Source organism: Dermatophagoides pteronyssinus, unplaced genomic scaffold (assembly GCF_027571235.1).
Source record: "Dermatophagoides pteronyssinus isolate colony J.1.1.1.1 unplaced genomic scaffold, Derpt_VIB-CSIC_2022.12 sq0001, whole genome shotgun sequence".
NCBI classification, from domain to species: domain Eukaryota; kingdom Metazoa; phylum Arthropoda; class Arachnida; order Sarcoptiformes; family Pyroglyphidae; genus Dermatophagoides; species Dermatophagoides pteronyssinus.
In genome coordinates, this window is record NW_027461525.1 from 74,635 (window position 1) to 93,059 (window position 18,425).

At 29.1% G+C, this 18,425-nt stretch overlaps 5 protein-coding genes across 9 annotated transcripts; 3 read left to right on the forward strand and 2 right to left on the reverse strand.

The window, feature by feature from the left end:
- The first annotated feature begins 6 nt into the window (after positions 1-6).
- Positions 7-5,003, forward strand: Nna1 (Nna1 carboxypeptidase). Its single transcript, XM_027346938.2, has 6 exons — positions 7-1,209; positions 1,276-1,482; positions 1,542-1,802; positions 1,870-3,967; positions 4,026-4,742; positions 4,832-5,003. Exons 1-6 carry the CDS (start codon positions 501-503, stop codon positions 4,980-4,982), a joined length of 4,143 nt encoding a protein of 1,380 aa, XP_027202739.2. The 5' UTR covers positions 7-500; the 3' UTR covers positions 4,983-5,003.
- g (adaptor-related protein complex 3, delta 1 subunit-like garnet) lies at positions 4,763-9,249 on the reverse strand. Of its 2 annotated transcripts, none has more exons than XM_027346939.2 (8): positions 8,663-9,249; positions 8,506-8,601; positions 7,908-8,447; positions 7,420-7,493; positions 6,866-7,312; positions 6,680-6,809; positions 6,532-6,626; positions 4,763-6,470 (listed from the first exon to the last, which is right to left on the reverse strand). In XM_027346939.2, exons 1-8 carry the CDS (start codon positions 8,756-8,758, stop codon positions 5,024-5,026), a joined length of 2,925 nt encoding a protein of 974 aa, XP_027202740.2. In that variant the 5' UTR covers positions 8,759-9,249; the 3' UTR covers positions 4,763-5,023. The 2 variants fall into 2 exon arrangements, with proteins under 2 accessions (XP_027202740.2, XP_075676809.1); XM_075820694.1 differs by lacking the exon at positions 7,420-7,493 and adding an exon at positions 7,712-7,785.
- Positions 9,250-9,378: 129 nt separating this feature from the next.
- Rtc1 (RNA terminal phosphate cyclase 1) lies at positions 9,379-10,596 on the reverse strand. Its single transcript, XM_075820750.1, has one exon. The coding sequence runs from the start codon at positions 10,594-10,596 to the stop codon at positions 9,439-9,441; it is 1,158 nt and encodes a 385-aa protein (XP_075676865.1). The 3' UTR covers positions 9,379-9,438.
- Positions 10,597-10,699: 103 nt separating this feature from the next.
- LOC113796635 (ADP-dependent glucokinase) lies at positions 10,700-12,793 on the forward strand. 2 transcript variants are annotated; one of them, XM_027346940.2, is made up of 4 exons: positions 10,700-11,324; positions 11,385-12,288; positions 12,351-12,594; positions 12,648-12,793. In XM_027346940.2, exons 1-4 carry the CDS (start codon positions 10,711-10,713, stop codon positions 12,671-12,673), a joined length of 1,788 nt encoding a protein of 595 aa, XP_027202741.2. In that variant the 5' UTR covers positions 10,700-10,710; the 3' UTR covers positions 12,674-12,793. The 2 variants fall into 2 exon arrangements, with proteins under 2 accessions (XP_027202741.2, XP_075676814.1); XM_075820699.1 differs by having other exon boundaries at positions 12,351-12,675.
- An 864-nt stretch (positions 12,794-13,657) lies between these two features.
- alph (protein phosphatase alphabet) lies at positions 13,658-18,328 on the forward strand. 3 transcript variants are annotated; one of them, XR_012846328.1, is made up of 8 exons: positions 13,658-13,817; positions 14,323-14,573; positions 15,180-15,505; positions 15,562-16,283; positions 16,336-16,557; positions 16,619-16,747; positions 16,827-16,935; positions 16,994-17,122. XR_012846328.1 is itself a non-coding variant. In XM_027346926.2 (8 exons), the coding sequence occupies exons 3-8, from the start codon at positions 15,337-15,339 to the stop codon at positions 17,064-17,066; spliced, it is 1,413 nt and encodes a 470-aa protein (XP_027202727.2). In that variant the 5' UTR covers positions 13,658-13,817; positions 14,323-14,573; positions 15,180-15,336; the 3' UTR covers positions 17,067-18,328. The 3 variants fall into 3 exon arrangements, 2 of the variants coding, with proteins under 2 accessions (XP_027202727.2, XP_075676850.1); XM_027346926.2 differs by having other exon boundaries at positions 16,619-16,736; positions 16,994-18,328; XM_075820735.1 differs by lacking the exons at positions 13,658-13,817; positions 14,323-14,573 and having other exon boundaries at positions 15,094-15,505; positions 16,619-16,736; positions 16,994-18,328.
- The last annotated feature ends 97 nt before the right edge of the window (positions 18,329-18,425 follow it).

Below are 18,425 nucleotides of genomic sequence, written 5' to 3' on the forward strand. Positions count from 1 at the left end.
TTTTTTTTGTATCGAAGTTAGAATTCATTTTTAGGATTCTTTTGACAAACCAAAACGTTTTTTGATTTGATGGTGATGATAATTTTTTTGGCTGGGAAGGGGAAAAATTCCTAAATGAGGATTAACTGAATTCTCGTTCAAAATGGAAATCCAAGAATTTTTTTTGTTTAAAAAATAATTTGAAATTTTTGTGGTGAAAACAAAATTCTCTGTACGAAAAATTCTATCAAGCAAAAAAAATTTTTTTCTTGTTTTTAAAAATAGAACTTTTTTCATCGTGGTTTTAAAGCGTCTGGGAAAATGAATCGTTATGGTAATAACACAATTTGGTTAATGTTCTTTCAAACAAACAAATTAATTAGACTGTTAAATCCGTGAAATAATTTATCATTTCAAACTATCGAATGTCATGATTGTTATGTTTTGATGAATGATTTTCGAAACGTTCGAAAAAACAAATTACATAATCATCAACATCATTCGTTCAATAAACAAATAAAATGGATACAGATTTTAATGATAGATTTGAACATGATGAATTTTCAATCGAACAAGTTAAACAATTATTTCATTGTTTAGTTGATAATGATGATAATTTATTGAAAAAATGCTGTGATTTTCTCAACAATTCATTGATCGATGATGATTCCACCATAAACAACAATGTTTCATCACAAAAAACCACATTCCGCAATGGTGAATGTGAAACCAAACAACAACAACAAACCGAAATTCATTTCGAATCACGAAATGATGAATTTGAACAGATCATATCATCATTGTCTCAAAATATTAGACAAATTCAATTAGAATTTAATCAGCACAACAACAATAATAAAAATCCAACAACAACAATCAATTATTGTGAATTGTTTGATTCATTTTTCAACAAATCTAATCAAATTCAATCGGATCTAGTCAAGATTAAAAAATTTTTAATTCTAAAATCGACATCTGGTGAAGAAAAACGATGTCGAAAACATTCAACTTGTGGCCAATCTTACAATAATTATATAAATCGAATATTAGGCAATCGATTTTTCTTTCTACAATTATTACATTTTGAATGTATCATTTTACATTATTTGAAATGTTTTTCTCAACAACAGCAAACATTTTCCAATAACAATTTATCAAATGATATCCTATTATCACAGATGCAATGTTTATTTCGAAATTATTATACATTGATTATTAAACTTTCCTATGGTAAGTTTTATCCTAATCATATGATGTTTATCAACTTGATTTTTAAAAAAATATTTTCGTCCATAGAACCGCCATTTGTTCAATCAGTACGATCATTACATCCAAAATCATCGATAATCACTTGCAATATTTTGTGTTATTATCTGAAATTGCTTGATCATAAATTGATTCGGGAAAATTCACAAAACAATCAACAGGAATTAGTCGATACAATCATCAACAATAGATCCATCGTGATTATTCTGGACTATCTGATCATTTTGAATCGATTAGGTAAATGGATTGATTATTCTTTATTTGGTCAAATAATTCGAATGTTATTACTTTATTAGAATTGTTGGATTTCAAGACAGAAATTTTTCCGAATATTATAGCCGGATTCGGCGAAAATCAATCGGATTTTGATAAAATTATTCAGATCACTCAGGAATATTTTGAAAATAATCCCGATTCTTCCTTATTATCATCACAAATCAATCTAGTCCGATTTGGTAATTTGATATTGAGAAAATTTGGTTCATTGAATAAATTCATTGAAAAATCAACACTTAGATCTCGAACAATATTAATGTTGTTTAATGTTTGTCGAAAATGTAAGCGTTTATTTTCAAAATTTTCAAAAATCTTAAATTATTTTCACTTTTGGTTTTCTTTTCGCAGTACGATGTGATTCGGATCGTTTTTGTTCATCATGGATTTTATTACCTACCGTTATTGAATTATTGGAACATTGCAATCAATATCATCGGGAAATTTGTGAACAAAAATCCACATTAAATTTAAACAAAGACGATATTGATCGTTTGGAAATTGGTGAAAAATTGATTGAAAAAGATAGTCAACTAAAATTGTATCTATCAATATTACGTGATATTTATGGAATTTTATCATTATTGCTTACGTTTACGGAATCGTCCATTACAAATGAATATTTTCGATCATTGAAAATTGGTGAAATAATTTTTCGAAAATTCATGCAACCATTTGTCTGTTCATTAAATGGAACCGAACATAATGATCCCATCATCAGCGACGATAATTATCGACAGATGAAAATCAATACAATATCTGAGGCATATAAAATATCGAATTTATATCGAAAACAATATGATCGTATAATACATTATACAAATCGTTTAGTTGTTATGTCCAGTATGTTTATACAACGTTTATTACCGTCTTTATTGATACCATTAGATGATAATCGTAATCCATTCACATTTCAATATAATCCCCATTTGCCAAAAGCAACAACAATTGTTGAGCAAATAAGCGAAGATCAAGGAGATTATGATGATGATGAAGAACAACCAGATTTAGAAATCTATCCCGTTGGTAGTGATGAAGAATGTTTAGAGTCGGATTTATTTTCCGAAAGTGAATTAGAAGATACTACTAGCAATGATAATAAGAAAAAATCCGAAGAAATTGATAGTTCACTTGCGAGATCTTATCTGGGTTTTTTTCCCGAAATCAAATTCAATTGCTCAAATGACGATAATGAACTTAAACTAAGTTGTTCATGTGATCAGGATTGTTCCAAACCAATATTCAAACAACAACCAATAAATATTTCGACATTCATCAGACCGGATAAAATTGATGATTTTGATTGGAAAAAAACTTTCACAGCAATTTATGATTCTATAAAAACGGTCCAACCTAAACAGGTGATTCCCACACCAGAATTGAACAATTGTCATCAACAAAATTCAGTCCAAATTCATCCAATGACATATCCATTTTTGAAGAATGCCATTCGTTTAAAAAATTACCATCATATTAAATTATTGGATCATGTTGGCCAGCGTTTGTTTCCATTGTTTAACAATTGTGAATATAATATTGTCTATGATATTGAAAAACCGGTGGCGAAAACAATGGATGATGAAAAATTTTTAAAATTTGAATCACGATTTGAATGTGGTAATCTTCGCAAAGCATTACTCATACAACAATCAAACCCGAATGAAAATAATGAACAGGAATATTTGTTAATTTTGAATTCCGATATTAATTGTACATCACACACTCAATGGTTTTATTTTCAAGTTAAACAAATGCAAACTAATCAAAAATATCGATTCAAAATTATAAATTGTGAAAAGAAAAGTATTTTATTCAACAATGGACAACAGCCATTATTCTATTCGTGTCGAGGATATGAAAAATGTGGAAAAACTTGGCAAAGAATTCATGATAATGAACCGATGACCAACAATAAATATATAGTGGCTTATTATAGAAATCATTATGTTAAAAATAAGGAATTTAAAAATTTATTCAAAGCAAAGTTATATTATACATTGGAATTTACATTCACTTTTCCGTATGAAAATGATGAATGCTATTTTGCATTCAATATTCCATTCAGTTATAGTCAACTTCAAACTAACATCTGTTATTGGTCTTATTTAGTTGATAATCATAATCGAAAAAAATCTGTAAATCCTGGTGATCAAATTTTGTTCATTTCACAAACATTATGTTCCTCATTAAAAGGCAATGATTTGCCTGTGATTACAATAACATCGAATGATAAATTTGATGATAAACATTATATAATGATTACTGCCCGTGTTCATCCATCCGAATCAAATTCATCTTGGTTGCTCAAAGGTTTCATTGATTTTCTGCTATATTCATCCGACAATCATAACGATGATCAACTGATCTGGCTAAAAAGGAAAGAATTATTAGATAAATATATTTTCAAAATAATTCCTATGCTCAATCCTGATGGTGTTATTAATGGCTGGTATGTTGTCGTTGTTAATCTAAAAGAATTCTATTTGATTTTATCTTATCCCATAAAGTACTAGAACCGATTTACAAACCGAAGATTTAAATCGTCATTGGATGGATCCATCGCCAATTTTACATCCAACAATTTATCATTCAAAAATGTTGCTACAATGTTTACATACTTATTCGGGTGGTCGAAATCCGGTTGCATTTCTCGATATACATGGCCATTCACGACGACACAATATATTTTCCTATAGTTGTTTTCCATTATTATCATGGAAAAAATCTGATCAACAAAATTATTTTAAAAAACATCTTCAAAAGCATTTGTGTGTTTGCACCGATAATGCAACTTGCAAATTAATTGATCAACTTGAATCAATTAAAAATGAAATGAATAATGATGATGTGGTGAATTTAGCCATGCCACCATTTCTAACGATTCCATTAGTTCTACAATATCAACAATCACCGGCATTTAACCCGGATTATTGCTCATTTGCAATGCAAAAAGATCGTGAACAAACAGCACGATTAGTAGCTTATCGTCAATATGGCATCAATTTAGCTTATACAATTGAATGTTCAGCAAGTGGTTGTGATAGAGGTCCGTATGCTGGACAAAATTTATCCATTATACAAATGCAAGAAATGGGCCATTTTCTAGCTAAATCATTCAATCTTATCAAATTTATTTATTGTTCATCAAAACATTTTCCATTGATACAATTCATACCAGAATCTATTGACGATCAACAAAATGTAAACAAAGCAAATAAAATCAGGTAAACGAGATTTTTGATCGTTAAGTTTTGAAATGTTTTATTTATTGATTTTCTTTTACTTTCAAATCCCTCTATACAACAACAAATAGCAATATCATATTGAACAGATGTGTACGGTCAAGAACTTCGGACAAATCGATGATGCCCAAACAACAAAAAATCAAACAAATGATTACAAACTTATATCCAGATCTCAATGAATTGGATTCATATTTTGTGGAAAAAATTAATAATAAATAAAAATATTGGATGATAAATTAATATTTACACTATTTGTTCGGTTATATTTTGTCCAAAGTTTCCTCATATTCATCACGATTTTTTGAATCTGCAATTTTCTTTACTTTATTCGATTTTTTTGGCTTCATTTTGACAGGACTATTGTCTTTCAATTTAATAATGGGATCGTCATTCTTTTTGCCCGCTTTTTCCGATTTGGCTACTTTAACCACTTTTTTCCCAGTTATCAAATCATTAACCACAACCTTTTTACCGGATTTTTTCTTCTTGCCAGTTTTCTCTTTAGTTTCGGGGATTTTCGAATCTATTGCAGTTTTTTGTCGCATTTTATTCAAATCATTAATAACATCATCGAGATTTACTTTGGCTAAAGCTTTATGTGGATCTGATGCTTGTTTGAATGAATCATCATCGTCTTCATCATTGTCATTCAGATCGACCCCTTCGGGCATTTCTAATGCTCGAATCGATATTTTATTATCATTTTCCTCCTCATCTTCATTATCTTCATTATTGGTATTTACTTTTGTATTCTTTTTCTTGGTGGTTTTCTTTTTATATTTACCATCATCTTTTTTCACATTATCCGTTTTTTTCATTTGAAGTAAATATTTTTCCGATGAAATTAATCCAGGAATCGATGCATTTTGTTTGGTCGAAGATAATTCTTGTGAAAATATTTCATTTTTATCAGAGTCTTCATTTTCATTATTTTCATCGAAATTTTCGTTTTGTCTTTTTGTTTTTCGTTTAGATTTTTTAGCCATTGGTTTGGATGATTTTGTAGTTTTTAAATAATTTGGATTATTTTCCTGTTCAAATCTTCGCAACAGTTCATTTTCATTGTTATTTTTCTCTTGTCTTTTATTCAATTCATCGGAAGATTCACCTATATCGTTTTGTTGTTCATCATCAACCAAATGGATAACTTTTTCATAATCATCACCGTAATCATCTGATTCATCTTCACTTTCAGGCAGATCAAATGGTGTATCCAAATCTAAACCGATTGGTATTGGTACTTTACGTTGTGCTTTGGCAGCGACCGGATTTAATGGATAGGCATAATAAAATGATTGTAGATTGATCATCACATTCGATACATTGCTGCCATCATTTGTTTCATCATCACCATTAGTCATTGCGTCGGAATGTTCATTGGAATCATTCATCAATAGATTCGTTTTATCCACTTGTTGTTTGCTAATATTTTCATTTTTCATCGATTTAACAATGGCTATTATTTCGGATAATGTTGTTGCACGTTCTTGAATTTCCAGGTTTTGATTTTTCAGATATGGTTTAATTTTTTCTTCAATTTGTGAACAAAGATTATAAATTTTGTTGCTGGAATTATTATAATCAGGATCGGCTGCTAATTTGGCAAATATTTTCGATGCATTTTGAATGAAAACTGCTATAATATGAGGCTGAAAATTATCGATGGACAATAAATTTAGAATCGTTTTTTCTTTATCAGGCAAATGACTAATCGGATGAAAACATATGCAATTAATTAATTAATTTAAAAAATCAATCTAAAACATACTCTGCAAATTCACCACATATCCACGCAGCTGCATAAAGAACTTCGCAAACCGAAGAATTATTCATAAAAAGAGCTGAATTTTCCAATAAAATGTACTGAAAAAAAATTCAAAGTTTAAAAGTGAAAAAAAATTATTTAAAATTCAAACCATTTTTTCGGTTGCAAATGATCGTATAGCATCAACACGAATTGAAACATCTAATATTTGTTGGGCAATCAAAACACCATGTATGGTTCCACCATCAACACGAGCCAAATCAATCAAAACACTTAAATACCTGATGGAGAAAAAATATTTCAAACAAATTCATTCAAACAAACACTGAATACTGACCATTCAAAATTAACAATAAACTGATAATCATTTTGTGAACAAATTTCAATCAATTTCAATATTAATTCATCGCGGAATTTATTGCCAATTTGGCCTTCGGTAACATTTTTAACCAATTTCTGTACAATTTCCATTAAATTCTTTTTGGTAACCATACCGTAAAGTAGATCCAATGCACGTAAACGAATCGATTCATCTTTATCATCCAAACAAGCCAGAACAAGATCTTTATGACTTTGCACACTTTTCGGATGAGTTTTCAATATTTTATTCATTGCTAATAATCCAAGATATTTAAGATTTTGATCCGAATCTTCGATTAATATTCGCAATTTTTGCACACATAATTGTATCGATGCATTGTGATTTGGTAGACCAGAAGAAATGGAAATCAAAACAGCAATCACAGTATTAATGCATTCATATAATAATGACATTGCCGATGTGCTAAACATAATAACAAACATTATTTATCACAATTTTTGCTTTTCAAAAAAATTTTTACCAATTTAAAATTGAAATGAAAACAAAATAAAAACAAAACAAAAATTTACCTGTGTATCAGATTCGTTAATGGTTCTATTAATTTTTTTCCTAATCTAGGTTCAAGTGGTGTAAGTGCACCGAACTAAAATGATAGAGTGGGCCAAAAACAAAAAGAAAATAAAAAAACAAGACAAAATAAAATAATAAATTCTAAAACAAAGTGACCTATTATCATTATCATTATTTGATATTTAATTCAATAATAAAGTGTGTGCAAGAAACATCTACAGGGACGATTATGAATTTAAAAAAAAACAAACAAAAAAGTGCATTGAACAATATGAGTTTTGTTTTTGTTACCTTCGTATTAGCGATATGAGAGGATTGCTTAGCTTAATACCAAGCAATGGTTCATATTTGGTCATTACTCCGAACTTGTTGATTTGGATAGCACAAATGGATAGCGAAAAAATTAATTAATTATTAATTTCACTACACTATTATTATCAACTAAATATCAAATAATAATAATAAAATTGGAAATGAAAATAAATACCAATTTGATAATTTTGATAAGCATCCAATTGTTTGTTGAATTGGTCATCAATTTGAAAAATACCGGTGCTAATGAAAGATAATTTTTTGGATTTTTTCTTGCCAATTCACAGATAACATTGACAGCTGCTGATTGAACACCTGGATCAGGATCTTCAAGTTTTTCTTTCAATCTTGGAAATGCTGGTTTAAGGGCTTCAGGAAATTTCAAAAAAATTTTATACATCAATAATATTGCTTTTTTGCGTAGATATGGTTTGGTTGAACTCAATAATGTCATAACATCATTGGCCAAATCACGACTAATATCGGCTGTAACAAAACAAGCTAGGCCACTCATTGCACAACCAGCATCATACATGTTTTGTGAATTTAAATCCTTACGAATCATATTCGTGGTCAACATCATTACTTCGGTATTTTCATGAAATGATTGCGATGCAGCTAAATAACCGATTCGTTTATGAGAAAATTTTGTCGAACTCATTACTTCGATAATGTTGAATGCTGACCAGCTTATATCATAGCCTAACATTTGTAGCTATCATGTTTGACAAATTAGTGATTAAAACAAACAAAATAACATTCCAGTCACTTACATAGGTTAGCTTGGAAATGGCATTAGCTTTAACAAAAAGGCTATCATTTCGTAATTCTTCTTTAATTTCTTCAATACATTGCTGAATGTATTTGGTCTGTATTAGAATAGAATTCAAGTTGATTAACAACAACAACAACAACAATGTTATTCTTTACCTCATTTTCTTTGTTATTGCGAATACCACGAACTAGATCGGTTAATGTTTTGTCGAAAATTCGATCGAAATTTCCTTTTACTTTACGGATGTTCATTTTCGTTTGTTTGTTTGTCAATTCAATTTATCGATTAGTTTTGAGATTATTTTGGTTGGGTAAGAATTTTGTTGCACGATTTATTCGAATTGATGATGATCAGAACATTTGAGGCGTTGATTTTTTTTGTCGCATAAGGGCAATGGTATAAAGTTGTTTAGATATTTCTTATCACCACCACTACTACTCAAATAGATAGCCAACGATGATAATCAAATCAAGTTTTTTTGTTTCAATTTTATTAAAAATGAAAATATCGTTTTGCTTGTTTTTCTGTTATATTGTTTATTTATTTAGATTTAACAAATGTTGAGTGAGCGAATGAGCGACGAGAAAAAACTTGACAATAATATTTAATTGATAAAATTAGATATCAAAATATGAATTGAATTGGATTATTCATTTTATTTATTTGATTGATAAAAAACATCATCATCAGAAAATGGAATGAATGAAACAAAATGGAAAATTTTGTTGAACAGAACGACAACCTGGCATATTTCAATATTAAAGCCTCGAATACTGTGTCGAACCAAATAAAAAATTACGTTATTCGAATGAACGAGTTTCGATGGTGGTGGTGGTGGGCGGGACTTATTAAAACAAATTCATAAAATCTGTAATCAAAAGAATTTTGTAATTTTATTTTTTACAAAAAAAAAAATCAAATCAAATTAAAATTATTTAACAGTTTTGTTAAGATTACGAAAACCAATACCAACACATGCAGCTTGAATTTTTTTCGACCCAATATTCATGGTCATATCATCTTTTTCATCATCTTTATTCGATGATTCTGATTCTAATTTGAATGTTAATGATGTAAATGTTTTTAAATGCCTTAATAATTGAATTGTATATGGACTTAATGGACCGAAAATTACTTTGGATAGATCACGATCAGTAAATGCCATAAATATAGAAGCAATTCCTTGATTAATTGTATTGATTGTACCACCCCGATATATATCGTTGAAAAGGTTTGATGCAGCTAATCGTGCAACATCTTCAGGAATCGAGACATCTGAACCAGATCCAGATTCCGAAGCAGCAGGTCTAGACATTGCTTCACCAACATAGAATACACCTTCAGTTGTTTCGGCAACCAACGATAATCCGAAACCGGGAGATTTACCACTATTTTTACCTTTAAGATGATCAGTATAAATATAAATGTCGGTAATAAATTTCAACAACATTCCTTTGGCTGTATCGACCATTCGATTGGCAATTTGTGGTGAAACTCTTGTCGCGAATGCAATACCACGAATTCGTTTAACTTTCCCCGGCATCATTAGATGAACAGGTTTTAAAACTTTTCGAATTGGACATTTAAACGAAACAATTCCACCACCACCTGGTCGAAGACCACGGGAAATTATTTTCAATTCAAGTTGTTGTTCATCGAAAACATTGAAAAATTGCTTCAATAACGGTATGGACGAATGTCGAATAGCATCGACAGATGGATCAATCGTATCATTTGTAATTCCATGCAGGCAAGCTTCGACTGGAATTTTACAATATGGTGCTAATGGTATAAGAACTTCAAGATAATATCCAATTGATCGTTCCAAACAACACCAATGTTCTATTGAACCGCCGGATAATATTCCAGGTTTATATGTAATACGGGTTCCATTTTTATCGATTAAAATCGATGAACCATTAGTAATTTTTTCAATCAATTTTAGCAGACTAATTTCATATTTTTGTACACCATATTCAGATGAATTTCGTTCACGAATCTGATCGATGATTATTTTTCTTCTGGTTAATGTGGCAAGAATAATTCTTTGACGCAAACAATTGCTGCCTTGAAATTCAAGAAAATCCATTTTACATAACAATTTCAAATTCAGGATTTTTCGAAACAATTCTCTTGAAATTCTTGTCAAACGCGAGCGAGAAAAAAACGTGGTTATAATTTTTCATAAAGTACGTAATCACTCATGCAGGATTTTCTTAAAGATAACATTTCTTTTCAATTTTTTGGCTGCCATGATTTTGGAAAAAACAACAACCAAGATCAAAAAAACAAAATGGTGAAAAAGAATCAAACAAAATCACAACAACAAAAACAACAACAACAAAGAGCTTTACATTTTTTGGCTCAACATTATTGGAAATTATTATCATTACTAGTCTTGATCATTTCGATTGGTATTTATTATTATCAATATCATCATCATTATGAAATACCATCATCATCGTCAAATTACAAAAATATCAATATTATCAAGGATTTTCTTTATGAAACTTGGTCAACATTGTCATTCAGTACAACTGTGATTTATAGGAAATTTTTTTCCAACAACAATGATCAACAAAATCGTTATAATGTGATTTTGGAGCAATTATTAAAGGCTGAACAAAATGTTTCGCTGGCAAAATCTTCACGTATAGCAATTGGTCTAGGTGTTTGTACAGATTTAGTAATTCGTGCATTAGATATATTCGATCAATTTGATTCGCCTGATGATGCTCAACCACATGATCATATTGATAATTGGAGTAAATTTCTTGAACTTTTTGCCTATTATTTTCAACGTGGTGCAGCTTCTGAGTAAGTAAACTGAAGTAAGAAGTAAGTGAATATTAATTAGTTTTTTTTCATTATAATTAGACGTTATATAAAATCGAAGCAAGTTTATCAAAAATTAATCAATTTGATTGAGGAGAAAAAAATCCCAACAAAAGAAGCAATTGGAAGTAATGCACCATTAATATCATTACGTTTTGCTCAAGAAGGTTTTGAAAATATTCTGTTGGGTGCTCAAATCACTGAAAAATTATTGAAAAAATTTCCAAATAATATTGAAATTAGTGGACCAATCATTGATCAAGATGATTATCATTTAATATTAGAATATAATATTAATGAGCAATGGAATCAATACCGAAGTCCAAGAGCAAATCGTTTGATTGTTCACAGTGATGATAATAATGTTAAGTTATTATCGAGAACAAAATTTTTCAAACAATTGCCGAATTTCCGACCGGATTTATTAGTTCTTACCGGTTTACATATGTTGGACAATAGTCCAATTGATTTTCAAATCAGACAACAGGCTATTGAAGATCTTGCTAAAGATTTAGAACAATTTCGTCATGAAAATCAAGAAGTACGTACACATTTTGAAATGGCAGCATTTACGGAAAATCGTTTATTAGATTCGGTTGTGAATCAAATATTTCCCCATATAGATTCATTCGGTATGAATGAACAAGAAGCAACAAATCTATTATCATTGATGAAATTTGGTAATATTTCCTATTCATCCAATCCATTTCCACGTGTTGCATATGTTTTGGATGAAATGCGTGAATTGTTTTCATTACTGGAATCGATTGGAAATAATGAACAACATCAACAACAACAACAACATCGTCGTATTAGTCGAATTCATGTGCATACATTAGCCTATCAAGTTGTTATGACTAGAATCGATAAAAAATTGAATCGATCGATTTGGAAATCAAATAGACAAGCAATGGCAAAAGCATCATTAACAGCATATCGTTATACTGTAAGTGCAATTGATGATTTTGGATTTCATATTGACATCACTTTATTATTACCAAAAAAAAGTGTAATTTACCAGAAATTGATTTAAAACAAGTCAATATCCTATTGGATGATTCATTTGCAATCACATCGAATGAACAACAAAATGTTGAACGCGTTCAATTAAACGAAGCAATTAGATGTTGGCAAGAAAATCTTAACAATTCACATTTGACTGGAAAGAAAACACGTGTTGAAATTTGTCTGGCCATCGGTATGGTTTGTACAAATGTTTTACAAACCGTTGGTGCTGGTGATAATATTTCTGGTATGTTGGTTTTGTTTAATTATAACGATTAATTGTTTTTTTATTCAATTCAGCTTCCGGATTGATGTTTCAAATTTAAATTATTATTTGCTGAATCACGAATGATATTTATCGACCAATCAAAAAAAATTTATTAAATTCTTATTTATATTTCTATTATGATTCCAATAAAAGAAAATTTTCTTTCACAAAATATAAATTAATAAATAGGATTAAAATTTCCAAATTCTGAATGAGAAAAAAGAGGAAATTATGATGCAATAAATTGATAAAAAAACCAATTTAAAAAAGATTTTAATGTCATTATTGTCGTTGTACGTCATCATCCATATCATGGAATTGATAAAATTATTGACTTTTTTGACAATAATAACTTTGAATAGAACCGCCTACAAGAATTTTTTTTCAAAAAATACTTCATTGATCTTATTTTCTTTTTCTCGATAAACAAGAGAATAGAATTCTTAGGAAAGATGCATTATTTCATTGATAAAATTTTCAGATAAAATGAACCAGAAAATTGAAAAACAAACTTTTTGTGTATAAATTTGGGGAAATGAACCAAAGTGAGAAAATAAATACATGCAGTGTATAAATTGGGTGAAAAAATGAATTAGAAAAAAGACACAGAAAGAGAGAGAGTGGGGAGAAGCAAATAACAACACTCTCTCTCGGTTTGCCATTCGATTCACTAAACGAAGAACTCAATAACACACACAAACAAACAAACAGAGTGAGAGAGATAGAGAAACAAATTCATTGAATTCAAGCTTTGCCACCATCATCATCATTATCAATGAGAAACTAAACTTAAAAAAAACAACGATACTACCAAACAAATCATCATCAACAACAATCATCATCATCGACATCGATATTGACGACAACAACAGCCATCCATCCATCCAATATTACCGTCATCATTTTGATCATCAACAACAATAACATTATCCATAAAAAACCAAAAAAAGAAAGATACCAAACACACACACCGAGAAAATCCATTGTAAAATTGTTTTCTATTTTTTGAGACAGTGTTTTTTCTCAAAAAAGTACTCAAGTTTTGGGTTACCCAAAACAGAAAAAAATTATCACTAACAAAAACCAATCATCATCATTGTTCAATCAAATTCTTTGAATTGATTCAAGAATAAACGACAATCATCAATGAATCAATAATAATTTTTTCATATTCAACAAATTATATCAACCAAAGAATTCTGGTTTGTTTTGTTATTGATTTCTCTCTATTTTTATCATTGTTTTCGATTAAATAATGATGGATATAGATTTCGAAAAATTTACATTTGATACGATCACTCCTTCAATCATTTAGTTTATTTTTTTTCATTGAAAAACAAAAAAATAATTTTAATGTGATGTGATGATATTGTGTATTGATAAGCTGAGTAAGAAGAAGTAGAATTTACAATAGAATCTTTTTGTACAAATTCATTCTATAGATGTATGTTTGATGACACAAAGACATTGAATTGAATTGAAATTTAAATTCATTCCACTGTCATCATCATCATAATAACTATAATTATTACCATAACTAAGAACAATTGAAAGGTTATTTGTTGTTGTTTTTTTCTAGAAAAAATTATCATTATTATTATTAGCATCAAAAAACACAATGTTGAATTGAGCATGATTGATTATTAAACATTTAAAATTAATGAATAATTTTATTTTTTTCAATTCTTACATTGATTCTTATGATAGATATCTGTTTTTGAGAAATTCATTCATTCAATTATCGGATTTGGGTGATCGATTAATTCATTAATTATTGAATATCAAACATCTGTGAAATCAAATCATCATTATCGATTGTGTGGCCTTAATTAATCAATTTTTTTTCTTGTCTCGCTGTTTGTTATTATATCAAAAAACATCATCATCATCATTATCAGTAATATCATCAAATTTAATACGAAATTGAAAATCCCATAAGATTTATCATCATAATTGAGGTAAATTTATTATCACTATTACCATGTTGATAGTTTTTTGATGGTTCCAATGATGATTCATATTTTCAAACAAAAAATATAGTGAGATTCGAAGTGATTGAAAAAAATCGATTGCAATGTCAATTTTGTTGAAAATATTCAAATCCATCAAATATGTGTGTTAATGATTATCGGATGTTTCATAATGTTATGTTTTTATCATTTGTATAGTAAAATATTTCATTTCAATCCCTAATATCATCATTACATCAATCCAATAAGATCGATTTGATTGTGATTGGTAATCAAAACAAACTGTATGACCCATCATCATCCTCATCATCATTGTCATTGTGTGTGTGTTTGATAATTATTATGTGAATCTTATCTTTAATTTTTTTCATATGTTTTAGTAACGTTATAGTTGTGTGTAAGTAATCGATTACCATCGATATCTGATATGTTTGATGGTGGTATTAAAAAAAATATTGAAAGTGATTATTATCACGAGCCATTTTTTCCTCAATTATCGTTATTATTTGTTGTTGTGCAAAATGAAATTATGAATTTGACAAAAAATTTTAATTTTCCCAATTTTCGTTATTTTCTTTGAAAACAACAACACAGGTTACAAAATTTTAGAATTTGAATCACAAGTATAAATACGAAGAAAAGTTCGTTGTTGCTGTGTTTGTTTGGCTAATGTGAATTCTCAAATTTCTCTGCATTGATTCGTAACATTTTTTTTCTTGGACAAATAAATAAATAAATAAACACATTCAACATGGGAGCCATATTGGATACACCACATACGGAAAAAACTACCGATACAGGTACCGGTAATGATTTACGTTATGGTGTTTGTTCGATGCAAGGGTGGCGAGTTGAAATGGAAGATGCACATTGTGCTAAAGTTGGCCTACCAGGATTGCCTGAATGGAGTTTTTTTGCGGGTATGTTGTTAATCTGGTTAATAGCTGTTGAAATTGATTGAATTAATTTAAATTAGTATTTGATGGTCACGCTGGTGCCTATGTATCGGCACATTGTGCTGAAAATTTATTATCAACCATATTACAAACGGATAGTTTTCTTGATTATGCTGCTGCTGCAACATCTAAATTACAAGCATTGAAAACAAATGATAACAACAATACCAATAATACTACTAATAATGGTGATGTTCAACAAACCACAACAACAACAACTGCATCATCATCGCCAACAACATCATCCACAACAAGATCATCTGATGTTGGTGATGATGATAATATTGAGAATAGTAATAACAACAATAAACAAGAATGTGATGAATCTGTAACAATGAATTCACAAGCAACAACAACAACCAATAATAATGATAATAATGATGGTAGTAGTAGTAATAGTAATCAGAATTTAGAACGTATCAAATCGAATATTCGTGAAGCATTTTTGAAATTGGATGAAAAAATGAAATCATTACCTGAAGTAGAATCGGGTGAAGATATATCAGGATCGACAGCCGTAGCCTGTTTAATATCACCAACACATTTATTTTTTGCTAATTGTGGTGATTCACGCGCCGTATTATCACGTAATGGTCAGGCTATATTTTCTACACAGGATCATAAACCAGTAAATCCACAGGAAAAAGAAAGAATTCAAGCCGCCGGAGGTAGTGTTATGATTCAACGTGTTAATGGTTCATTAGCTGTGTCCAGAGCACTTGGTGATTATCAATACAAAAAGGTATGATATTATTGTTATTTTCTGTTTATTAATATTTTATTCATCGAAAAAGGTTGTTGGTCGCGGACCATGTGAACAATTAGTATCACCTGAACCCGAAATAACTATTGTTGAACGTGATCCAAGTGCCGACGAATTTTTAATTTTAGCATGCGATGGTATTTGGGATGTTATGAACAATAATGATCTTTGTGATTTTGTTCGCCATCAATTACGCATACATTCAAATGTTGAAGAAGTTTGTTCCACAATTGTTGATACATGTCTTCATAAGGTATACATTGTATTTTTCCTCTTATCAAACAAAAAAATTAATGATTATTTACAATTAATAGGGAAGTACGGATAATATGAGTGTTGTTTTGGTCACATTTCCCGGAGCACCAACAATATGCGAAGAAACTAAACGTAAAGATGAAGAATTGAATGAAAAAATCAAAAATGAAGTAGTTTGTATGTAATGTGTGTGTATCACACAATCAATGAATATATTTTATATTTTTATTTGGATTTAATTTTTATTTATAAATTAATAAAATAAAGGTCAATTGTATCGTAATATGGAATTGTATAATTCAATATATCTTTTAATGCAATCGCTTAAAAATATTAAATTTGATAATCTACCTCCTGGCGGTGGTTTAGATTCAAAGTAAGTTACAATACTGAAAACTAACTGAATTTACAAATTTCTATTTTTTCAAAATCAGACGGACATTAATCGAAGAAATACAACGACGACAAGTTGAAAAACGTAATAACAGAGTAAATAATGGCCAATGACGTAATTGATCCGGGGTTTTTTCTTCTTCATTTCGCCACATCCATCTCTCTCTTTTTCTCTCTCACCCCTTACACAAACACACAAAATTCAACTAAGCGAGATGTGCAAAAAAAACAAACATTTTCAATCAATCAAATCAAATGACAACAACAACGGATATAATATGCCAACAACAACAATTTTTTTCATTTTAAATTATTATTTTTTTCTGTTGAAAACATCAACCTCCCCCCGATATATATTTTAGATGAAAAGAACGAATATCAAATCTACGAAAACGCATTAACACACACAATATCTTAAGAAATATTTAAGATAAATTTAAGAAAAAATATCTTTGTCCCGTTCTCTCATTCTCTTGATGGAAAATGTGTCTATAAATTTCTATTATTAATTATTACTGCTTTTGATTGTTCTTAATAATTTTATTTCAACAACAACAAAAAACAAATTTGATTGATATATTTTAAGATTAATATTTGAAACAAAACAAATGAATAACAAATGAATTTTTTAAAAAGTTTAATAATAATCATAATCAGCTTTATTATTTGTCTTCTGTGTGTGTGATGAAAAAGAGAAAAAAAGTAAAACTTGTAATTTTTTTACATGATTTTATTGGAAACATAATCAAAAAACAATCCGAAAACAATAAACATTTACAAACACAGAGAATAATTAATTAATATTGCCAGAAAATGTAAAACAAAACAAAACCAAGAAAAAAAGAAAAGAGACCAGACATTTTGCGAAATAGCAACATTGTAAGAATATTTTCATCCAAAGATGTGTATCCCCCTTTTTGATTCTGTGTCTGATGATATTTGCAACAAAACAAAATCGCTCTGGAAATTTATTTTTTAAAAAATTCTGTAAAATGTTTAATAATTTTTTTTCGTTGTTGTTCAATAATCTGAACAACCCAGACACATGTGCGTTAAATAATAATAATAATGATGATGATAATAATAGACAAATTTTTTTCTTTCCGAAAAACAAAACAAAACTCTCACACAAAACTTTTGATAAAATAAGTCGGGTAAAATTCAATGAAAAAAAAATTATGATTACCAAACAGCAAACATCAACAAATGTCATGTTTTTTAAAAATAAATTCTCATCATTCATTGACTGCTATTGATGTTGATGTACGCCTTGCTTATGAAACAAAACCAAATTTGACATTGAAATTCATTCAAAATCAATCAATTCGAAGTTGTCATTCAAAATAATGAATAAAAATGATGATTCGTATTTGTTATATGGGTGTCACAAATGTAAAATGTATATAATAAAAATTGTTGTTGGTGTTTTTCATATCCGTCCTCGCTTTCTCTCGACATTCATTACCAAAATTA